Source organism: Apteryx mantelli, chromosome 2, assembly GCF_036417845.1.
Source record: "Apteryx mantelli isolate bAptMan1 chromosome 2, bAptMan1.hap1, whole genome shotgun sequence".
Classification (NCBI taxonomy): Eukaryota; Metazoa; Chordata; class Aves; order Apterygiformes; family Apterygidae; genus Apteryx; species Apteryx mantelli.
The window spans coordinates 143,089,922-143,101,087 of NC_089979.1; the positions used below are offsets into that span (position 1 = coordinate 143,089,922).

General features: G+C 40.2%; 1 protein-coding gene across 3 annotated transcripts in view; it reads left to right on the forward strand.

The window, feature by feature from the left end:
* The window catches only part of CALCR (calcitonin receptor), a 176,235-nt gene extending 165,462 nt beyond the window's left edge, over positions 1–10,773 (forward strand). For all 3 annotated transcript variants that reach the window (XM_067291682.1, XM_067291683.1, XM_067291684.1), the window contains 2 exons: positions 382–423; positions 7,623–10,773. In XM_067291682.1, coding sequence (XP_067147783.1) covers positions 382–423; positions 7,623–7,844 — 264 coding nt within the window. In that variant the 3' untranslated portion in view covers positions 7,845–10,773. The remainder of the gene's footprint in view (positions 1–381; positions 424–7,622) is intronic.
* The last annotated feature ends 393 nt before the right edge of the window (positions 10,774–11,166 follow it).

The window sequence follows — 11,166 nt, forward strand, 5'->3', positions numbered from 1 at the left end:
CCCTGACAAATAAATGGCATCATCTATGCCTCTATTCCTCTTCCGTCTCTTCAGAGAAATCAGTATCAGTGGGGTACTCCACAGTAAGATATCTACCTTAAATATCTCTTAATTTCCCTTCTGTAACTCTCCTGTATAAAAACAACTTTACAGTCAAAACAGCTGATCTAGAAATGTTGGTAATAAAAAAGAAAATGTTAAACACAGTGAAAATACAGAAATCAATACATAAGTGTAACTGTGAACAAGGGGGAGGTTAGGAGAAATAGCTGAGATGGGGAGGAAGTGGACTAATGTTTTTATCCTGTAACTCTCAAGTCTAAACTTCCAAACAGTGCAGTAACAATGATGCATTCTAAAACTCTCTTTTCTTCCTCTTAGGGCTTGCTTGTTGCAACTATATTCTGCTTCTTCAATGGTGAGGTAAGCATGTGAAATACAGTAAATGAACAGAACTTCAGACTCTTGATAAATAGTCACTTTGTTGTTCATTAATACAGAAAAGAAGCCTGTCCAGCTACAAACTTCAAAACAACACGAAGTCTTTGTTTTAATCTATATATGCAAGCAGTACTGTGCATTTTTCAAAGCTCCATACAGCACCTGACCTGAATTTCTCTGAGGGGGTAAATGAGGAGTGTTATCCTTACAAAGCAGACCACACTAAGTGAAGTATCGTCAAGAGATTCTCACCCCTACCCTCCAGAATTTCATCCAAAATAGAGGTCAAGGTAAAGGAGAAAAGCAATCTATTTCATCTCCTTTTCCTACTATTTAACTTTACCTCTAGCCCCAGAAAAGCTGGATGAATGACATGAAATAACTGCAATATCCTGAAAGAAGCAGTAGGGCTCTTTGAGAGGGGTGACCTGGAGAACTGGCATGCTGGGTTAAGCCCCAGAGAGTGGAAAGAAAGGCCATTGCTAGTAGTGCTGCCAGATCAGAAAAGCCTGAAGGAGTGCAATTACTTTCGCTCCTTCGAGGATTAGCATTGGCCTTTTTAAGGTCAGTGTTTCTCAAGTAGTAATTGAGAAATAAACACCCTTGAGTGAAAGACGCCTCCCATTCTCTTACAGCTGGATCAATATTTTATATTCCTACAGCTTGTTTTAGGTCCACTTCACTACTTTTTCTTGTTTTAATAAAAATAGCTGGTTAAAGCATGTCAAGAGCCATTTAAATTCCTACAGCAAGCAATTTTCCAAAGACGGTTGGCAGGAAAATGTTTTTCAGAACATCAGGAGCATTTAACTGTAGCGAAGTGAAACACCGCATATCTTAGAAAAGCTGGAAAGCACTTTAAAAAGTTAATTTTCAGACCAGTGCAGATGAATTAGATACACATGTTCCTTTATTAGAGCAAGATTTGTGATGCTAACATTCAGTATGTCACCCTAAAGAGATATTCGTGTTTGTATTTATCCCTGTATATTATCAGTAAGTAGCAAGTTCCCGGTAATGATGTAAGCACACTGATTTTTTGTAGTGACTTGAAGTGAGTTATCTTATTCATAAGGTGCTACTGACTGGTTTGCTATTTTTCAAGAGGGCACAGTGCATTAAATCCTGCCACCACATCATTATACCTTTGCTTCTGGCTTGCTCGCCGAGTAAAGGTACAGAGAAATGCAATACTACAAAAGATTAGATGCCTCCCACTGTAATTCTGTAGCATGGCTTCTCAGAAGACATAAAAGAGAATAGGAAACCATGAGCAGTTAATGACACCAGCACCTAAAATGAAATGATAGCCTTAAATATCACATTACAGTAGTTCACTCTTTGATTGCAGAGACAGCTCCAATTAAACAAGGTTTCAGATATTTACAACTCTTTATTCACACCACATTTCTGTCCCCAGGATCTGCAGGCTACTACCATGTTTCTCCTTCTGCCTTACTCATCACTTCCCAGCACAGTTGAAACATGAAACATGGAGATTAAAGGGTTCTGATTCTCTCCAGTAGGGAAGAACTGGCATGCAGAAAGAAGAAAGCAGCCAGGAAAATTTTGAAGCATTCTCTCCCTATAGAAATAACTGCATAGCTATGTACAGGCAGTGGTCCTGCATATCATCACTTGCCTCTAAATAATGTGTTGCCCCAAAATCCTGGTCCTGAACATTGCCTTCTTCCCCCCTTATTCCCCCAGCATCATGGGAAAAGTATTGTAGATTAGTTTTTGCAAAGCATATTTGTTTAGTATTTTACGACTTCAGGGTAAAAGATCAATTCTTCTGTAATTCTCCAGCTATGATGAGAACATATGGATCTGTGCCTAGACTAAAGGCTGTAGCAATGCTAAAAGTGAAAATAAGCAGCAAGAAAATGCACAGAAAATATAAAACTTCTTAAAGGCTGCTTGTTTTTTAGATATGGTTCAGCAGATATAGCTCTAATTCTAAAGTACTGTTGTCAATGCTGCAGTGTCAGAAGAACATATCCACCTTTACAATTCCACTAATACAATTTTCAAGGTACCCAATAATGATGCCAACATCATGACCACATGTATCAATTAACTGAAAATTAGATGCTAGGGTATGAATGAGTTTACTTGTTGTATTAATTAAGCTATAGTGTGCTAGGCAGAAAAACAAAAGCCACATTCCAGAAATGAAACTGAGTCTAAAATAATACACAACTTTCTTTTATTCATTAAGTATTGGATTACATTTAATTTAGGATGCAGAAGGCTTAAGGAAATACACCATATTCATATATGGTACTCAGATGTCCAGTCTCAGAGTCACTCTACACTTTGTGGACTTCTGCATCAGACTGAGCTGCTGTTAGGAAGCTGCAATAACAGCAGCTGGCTCCGTATACAGACTGAAGATGCACGGTCTGAATACAAACCCTGAATAATGGCAATAGTCATCAGCACCTAGTCACCTCTGAAAGCCTTTCTAACACATCTGGCAACCCACAGGAGAAAGAATTCCTCCCTGTGAAAGAACGTGACCTGGACATCTGCCTTTGATACTTGAGTTGTCAGCCTGGCACCACTAAGGGGACAACTCAGAGGCCCACTGCGTTTATAATCCTGGTGATCACAGACACATATCTGTAAAGGATAGGGCACAAAATGTGATAAAATAATGAATCTTATATTGAAATGTGTCTTCCAGACCTCTACTGTATTGCTCCTGTAAGTAATCACATGGATGCCTTGGCTACCCCCAGGTAGTTACAGACTGCATGAAAGATTAATGAATCCTTCATGGCATGACTGATGAGAAATGTTTGTCAGCATCAGGTACTAGGAACAAACAGCTGTGGGGATTCGGATTTCTCAGTCATGCCGAGTGCAATTTTTGTTGGTGCTTGGGTGCTTTTCACCATTACTCCAGCTTCCAAAATTGTTGTATCTGCTGCAGACATGCAGATTGTCTAACAGCCAATGACAGAGGTGCTTAGAAACCCTCTCATTATTTTCTTATAGGAAATTATATTCACCAGACAATAAGGGAAGCTTTTTTACAATTTCCCATTAAGGTGAACAGAGACCCAAGATGACACCTCTATCATACAGAGTCAAGACAATCTGGTGATACTTGCATCAGCATTTTACCAATAAATAACAAGCATAATAACTTGCTATACAGTTCATGTACTAGAGCAGCTTTGATGGACTGTGCCAGAAAAGAGAATGAAAGAATTATGACCCCTTTCTTCAAAGTGTCATTTTTTCTTGCAGATGCACAGGGGCAGCTATATAAGGCACAAAACCTATAGAGGAGTAGCAACAGACTGACACCAAGATGGTGTTAGGAACTCCTGAAGGGAGAGAAAGGGGCTGTGTCCATCCCCCCCATCATGTACTGATCTGAATTAGGCTGTCCAAGAGAATTAAGCTAATTTCCCCCAGGACTTTTGCTGAATGTGGTATGAACGGACATGGACCAAAGCCACAGCCTGGTCTTCAGTCATGGCAGGAAATTGTGCCAGCTGCTGTGTGTGTCCACTGCCAGGGCCATAGAGCATGGGAAAATTCAGTGTGGGTCAAGAAGATTAGTTTTAGTAACACAGGAGGCTGTATCCTTAGTGATTTATTTTTTACTACTGGAATATTTAACTTCAAGGCTGAAACTAATGAAGTTTATCCAGAACAAACAATGCTAAACTCAGTACCACCTGGCAGTGTTTTATATCAGTGTTCGCAGCAAGCTACCTCACCTACCTCACTTCAGTACCAAACAAACCCATCTACAGAAAGAAATGTCTAAATACTGAATAAGAAGCTCTCTGCATTAATATAGAAAAACATATAAACAATGGCTTTTTTAGGACTTTTTAAATGATAGATCTTCTCATGAATTTTCATATAAAATCTCATTGTCAAGTAGCACTGTAGTTTCTCTGTCCAATAAAAATAGCATTGCACAGATGATATAGGGTCTCTGCAATTGTCTGCTCACCAGACCATATTTCCAGTCCTGAGATTACTTCTAGACTGGAAGGCTGGCCAACAAAACAGAAAGTCTGTTTGGAAAAAAGAAGTCATATATCCTATGTGCCAAAGAGGCATGAGTGTATAATAGAGAACAGAAAACACTTTAAAGTCTTAAAGAGCAGAGTAAACAAACTTAGGCTCTTCTTTTCTTCAGGCTTTATTTTCTTCCTTCTGCCATCACAGAGAACAGCACAGCAGGCACTGCCCAGCCCCTCCCAGTGTCTTTGGTTGTTAATACATTATGGTTGTGCATGTGATTTTCAATAATGCTGCTTACACATTTAAAACCCACACATGAACAGTTTTAGTTGGCACTGAATTATGATCATCTGAGATCCTTGGAGTTAGCACAGAAATATAGATTAACACATTGTTTTACTCAGGCTCAGCAGCTTGTATTATCCTTTACCCATTTGTGGTGAGATTCTTGTAAAGGCCAGCAGTTCAGTGGAGAATAAAAACACAGCTGCTTTGACCTTGTGCTCTCACAATCCATGGAGCCTTTTAAACCTGACAACTGGAACTTCTAATCGTGGGCTGAATTGGAAGGGATATGCCTGTCCTCTCCCAAACCATATATAAGCATCACTCCTGTCTGAGACACAGAGCCATGAGCTTCTCACTGCAGCTTTTACACGGCTCCATCAGACTCCCATTGCCCCCTCTTCAGTTGCCCATGTTATTCCCAGACCCATGGTTGCCTGATGGCCCATCAGACCGCAGGTCAGCAGAGAGTGGGGAGCTCCTCAGGGGCTCATCACCACCACAGCGGCCACTCTTACCACACAAGAGCAATCAAAGCCTTCACCAAGACCTTGGGGTCTATGCAGGGTATGGAGAAAGAGTGGGCTGGGAGGGGAACAGGAGGGCTACAAGAACATCTTCTTAGCACCTTTACCAAAGACTCTGAGATTAATCTGAAAGGATAAATTCCTGCGAAATACAAACACACTCAGTACTAGCCTTAGGGGCAGCAATGGCCAAAAGTGCTCGTGGTTAGAGACACTCATAGACCACTGTTGCAGCATGAGAGCACTGGCTCCTGGCAGGCAGAGCCGGTGTGCAGACATCAGATTTCTGCATTATCCTCATTCTGTCAGGTCCAATAGGTTTCAGAAGCTGCTGCCCAAGAATGATATTGGGGAAAATTCTCTGACTTAATCCTTGTGAAGATTGTTTATTCCAGTTCCTTCCTATAGATTTTAGGATGACAAAGCTACAATATTCATGTGAAACACTATCATGTCAAAAAACAATTTTTAAGTGACTAAAATCCATGCAAGATTTGCCTTATGCATAATGCTTCCCTATAATGTACTATAACTGTGTCATTCCTTCATGCAGTAATTCTTTCTCACTAATAAATTTTGGCGATGGTGTGACATGAAACATCCCCACATGCAGCCATTTAACTTTCAGTCTCGACATTAGCATAGGAAGCTTTGTTCACAGCACTGGTAATTAAAGTTCCATTGTAACCGTATGCCTTTTCTGTGCTTGATATCTAATTAACCTACATTCAGCTATTTGGTTTCTTTTCTTTATCTGCTATGAGAAGGTGAATAGCAACACATTCTTCTAGATGAAACGAACTCTAACTACATTGTCTTGAGAAAATGATAGCAAAAAACAGCTAGTATTGAAAATTGGGCATGGATATAGTTTTCAGTGAGTTTTAAATGACTAGTCCAGCAAACGACTGTTTACTCAAAAAAGTAGTCATACTGAAGTCAGTGCAACTACTTGCATGAGTAAGGATTTATAGCATCAGTCCTCATACCTTGGCTTGCTCATTGGCATGAAAATAAAAAGCTTAAGCAAATGAAATATCCATTCTTGGCATGCTGCATAGTCCCACTGCACACTCAGTAAGCATCTCAGATTTATAGCAATTCCTTATGAAGCCTTGTCCTTATGTGACATGAAACAGCTTTCTTGCAGGCAGCTGTGGGTGGTGAGTAGATAGCATTTTACTATATACATATTAATAGAGTGATTAGAATTGTGGAGACATGGGAAATATTAAAGTCATTCAAACTCTTCTATGTGAATCAAAGATACCTTTCTTCATAAAGCTTAGAGAGTGGCTGCTGAGCAAACTCCCTGAGCAAAAAGTGACATACAACACCCACCTCAGCAGGAGTACTGTAACTCCAGGACACTCCTGTAAGTCCCAGCACCTCACCTGCTTCTCCCTTCCTCTGGAGGAAGTAATTTACAGCAGATTATTATGGCAAACTACTCCTGTTCTTACATTTTCTTGGCTAGCATAGCGAAACTGAAGGTGCGGAGCCAGGGTTTGCCCACCCCTTGCTCATGTCTGAACGCTTCCTTTGGGAAAGAGCTAGCAGGTTCCAGCACACCTGAACACGCAACCTGAGAAGGGGCTCTTATTCCCTGGCACAACTCAATAGCTTAAATCATATCCTAGCTCCGTATAAAACATCATGCTTAATGTACATGTTGAATAAAAGACTTCTTCCCAGAAGATGAATGTCCAAAGGTTGAAATTCTCTGCTATGCAGAGGGCTATGACCAAGGCTAACTTTTTGCCAGCACAGAACTACCAAAACCTGTTCATAAATTACCAGGACACAATCCCTGTTCATCTGCACTAATCCTCCAACTCTTTCTCTGTACAAAAGTAGTGCTGGCAAGTCTGTAAAGTGTACTTATGTTCTGCCATTCATGGCTAGTTTTACTCAAGGTTAAGTTTCTTCAAGACAGAGGTTCATAAGCCATTCCAGGGGCAAGGATCCAGCTGCAACATCAGTTGAGTTTTAATCTCCATCCCTCCCTCCTTCCACAGCAGCATCCTACTGCATTCCTGTACAGCAGTCTATCTCACATTTACCTCTTACAGGAATAGCTAGCCCATACCCTCTCTTTGCATGCATCAACAATTGCAGAAAATCTGGTTGCTGCCATAGGGTAGACAGGAAGGGACCTATGGCAGAGAGCTGAATAACTGTGCTACTCCTGCTTCTGGAGCTGGGGGGAAAGGGGAGGAGAGAGACAGATTGAACCTGATGGGATTGGTCCTGGAGCTTGCAACCGATGGCTTAGCAAAGCACAGGCCAGGTGTCACTGCAGCAAACAGAACTGGCTTAACTGCAGTTTTAGGAGTTACAATTATGCCTCACCCTAACTATGCATTTCTTTAACAGGTACAAGGAGCTTTGAAAAGACAGTGGACACAGTATAAAACCCAGTGGGGCCAAAGGCGCCGAGAGCACTGTTCCACGCGATCTACCTCCTACACGGCAACATCAATCACAGAGGTCCCCGTTTACTTGTACCATCATGATTCCAACAACGAACAGTTAAATGGAAGATACATAGATGACTCTGAACTCGTTGCATTAAAATCTGGAGAGACGTCTGCCTAGCTCAGCAGCAACCATTGCAAACTCATCATTTCACATTCTGCTTGTGAACAAAGTGGGGAGAAGGGTGGAAGTGTGGAAATCCAAACCATGGTGGGAGAGGGCATGACCAGATAACAAGACACATTATTCAAGCCACATCAGCCTTTTCCAGGGATGACATAGAGAGAGTCTGATGCAGAGGTGGGAACAGCAGTCCATCCTACGTGCTGCAGCAGGGACTCAACATGGAACTGCTCCCCAGGCTACATAATTTCCACACTTTCTGGTACCAGCCATATGAAGTGACGATACAACAGAAAGAACAGTGTCAGGTGGCCCATAGCAAATAGGAAAGAAAGAACCAGTACATGGCATTCAGAAACTTTTAGCACTTTTTGCTTTAGGTACTTTTCTTCAACCCTAGATTTTGAACTATCAGCTTTCACAAGAAGTAACTGGCTTGGAATCCTTTCCTTTTCGCCTTTTAACGAGCTTGATGCCATCTTAAAAAAATTTGTACTTTGCAAGACAAAAAAGATTCACTCTAAAGTATTCAAATCTTGATGATTTCCAAAGGATACCCAAAATATTACCATCCCATTATCAGGTGCATAAAGCAAATGGAGGTAAATTAATAGTCACATAACAAATTCTCAATCATCATTACAGAAACATACCAGTTCTTTAAACTGCTTCACAAAAGTCCTGAAGACATCTCAAAATAGTTTTTATTTAACATTTGGTAGTTCCTTAAGAGTGTCTGTTTATAGGAAAAACTGTCACCCTATTACTCTGCCCAGAAACTTCATCATTAAGGCACAATTATTTCACTCCAAATAAACGGTGAAATTTGTTTGGAAATGATGATTTTCTTTAATAGCCATTCTGAGATGAATGCTAGATGAGTGTTTGCCTCTAATAAAATTATAGCCATGGCAGTAAAGAATCCCAGGTAAGAAATAAGAAAATAATGTCACAGCACAAGAAATATCTATTTTTAGAATCTGGATGCTGCTGTGAGTCCCTGACAGCTTAAGATAACACTGTCATGTGTGAGTCTGTCATCAGGAAAACATGGTGAATGTACAGTCTTGCAAGTAATAAGCACCTTTTATCACACATTCAAAGCATCATTAGTCTCTGTATGATTACTGAGACAGAAATAGGGCCAGGGAGAAGTTGATTTGCAGGTAGGAGTTACAGTACTGTCACTGCACAAGTTCTACAAATCACTAAAGGAATAGATGAATGTCCCACATAAAGCTAAATGTTAAGAATCTGCAAGCAGAATGGCCAGTGCCAAGGAAGTTTTGAACACCCATGACTGCTAGAGAGTTTTGTTCATAAAACTTTCAATGAATATGTCATTCATCTCTCTGAAAGACTTTTCCTACAGATCTCCCACTCCTTTGCCTTTGTTTTAGACAAGCATGGGATATTTCAAATGCTAGCAATGTCAAGGTATGCATCACAGCCTTTACCTTTGAAGGAAGCTGGAAAGTTATCCATCCCCCTCTTTCTCCCTGCTCATCCACTTACATCTGATGCTTCAACCCCAGCCCAAACAGGGAAATATAGTGAGAGGAGAAGGCAGCTGCTAGATAGCAGCCCTGAACTGGGAGCTGTTAAAATACCAACCTATATGGCAGGTGAATAAGAAGAGAAGGAAGAAATAGGAAATTTAGCTCTTAAGCTGCAATTCAATTAACGTGGGAATTCTTTCACAGGTGTAAACTTTTCTCTCTTTCCTTTACTTACTTGCTGAGATTCCATTCATAATGTTTTTTTCTCCTTAGCACTGCATAAGGTACTTAAATTAGTTAGAATAGTCTTAAATTCAGATCTTGACAAACAGCAAAAGAGAAAAGAAAATCTGAAATAAAATGCTTGAGCTAAATTTAAACTTTAAAGATTACAAATAGAGGCCGTAATCCTGCTGGTCATGCTCTGTCAAAGAAGGGCTGCAGGACAGACTTTATATTCCACAGCATAAACTGCTAAAGTAAATCCTACCATAAATCTTCAGATTCCATTAAAATTATCAGGCAAATACCTGTTGACTTAGATGAGTGTTGGGCAACTCTCTTCAGTATTTAGGTACAACTTCTGCAATACAGTTTGGTGTAGACCTTGAAAGCTGGAGACAATTTTAAATACTGTGTTCAGCTGGGCTTCATTTTTCCTTCACTGTTAAACCCTAAGCTTTACCAGTTATCAGTAAATTTTAAATGGAGGTCTGCTGTACATATCCACATACATGAGTCATCATCTAACTAGAAAAGTCCCTTTGAGGAATGAGCTTGTGAGGGAAAGGTGTAACCCAGTGTTGGCAGAGGGACCTGAATTCCCCCTCCAGGTACAGGAGGCAATACCTCACAGTGAGGACGTTTGTGCTGCGGAGGCACACACCTCGCTGCTGCGCATCACTGAAGCTTTCTCCCCATTTTGGAGAGTGAGTTGCCAATGCTGCGACAATCGAACAAGAGTACGGGAAAAAGAACTAACTGCCCACTGACGGTGCAATCCACAGCATGATCAATCTAGTGGAATATTTACAGGAAAACACAATCCTGTGTACTCATTCAAACCACATGCCTATTTTTCAGACTTCAAGGAATATTAAGGCAGTTATTTTTTCAGACAACAGTATTTTGCATATTGCTATTTCTATTTTTGCCAGTGAACAACAGGAAATGGAAGATTTAGTAGCTAAAGACAATAAGGCAGCTCTACTATGAATATTGTATTTCTGAATAATTTTGAGGCACGCTGTGCTTCCCAGGAGAGCACCAGAAGGCATTCTTAATTTCTAAAGACACAAATGAGCTGATTGTAAAGGAAGTGTGCATAATACAGAAAGTTTAATAATCATCATGTACATATAAGTACAGGTTGTTTTGCACTCTATTATGTTCACATGGATGTACAAAATTGATGTGCTTTGCCATTATCGTGGTTGTTTTCTTCATTCGCTGATTTCTTTTTTTTCTTGCTCTATTTGGTAGAATGTTCTGAAATGCCAAGTTCAGGAGCTTGGTTTGGGGATCTTGGTTTTAGCTTCAGGTGACAGAAACACTGCATGGTTATGGCAGTCTTTGCCATAATTGTGATAACGATTCAGAGCCACTAGAAAATTCACATGCTGAATTCACTGCTAGCATTGTCCTGGGGCTTTGAAGAAAAGGCTGCGGTTTTAGAGCTTTTGTTAATTTCTAATCAAAATATTTTTCCAATGGAAAATGCTATTTTTCTTCATATCAAAATGGTTTGAAAAGTTGTCATTGCACACATGAGGTAAATTGCACTTCTCTGCTTTATAAATAGCACCATACACTAATGACAG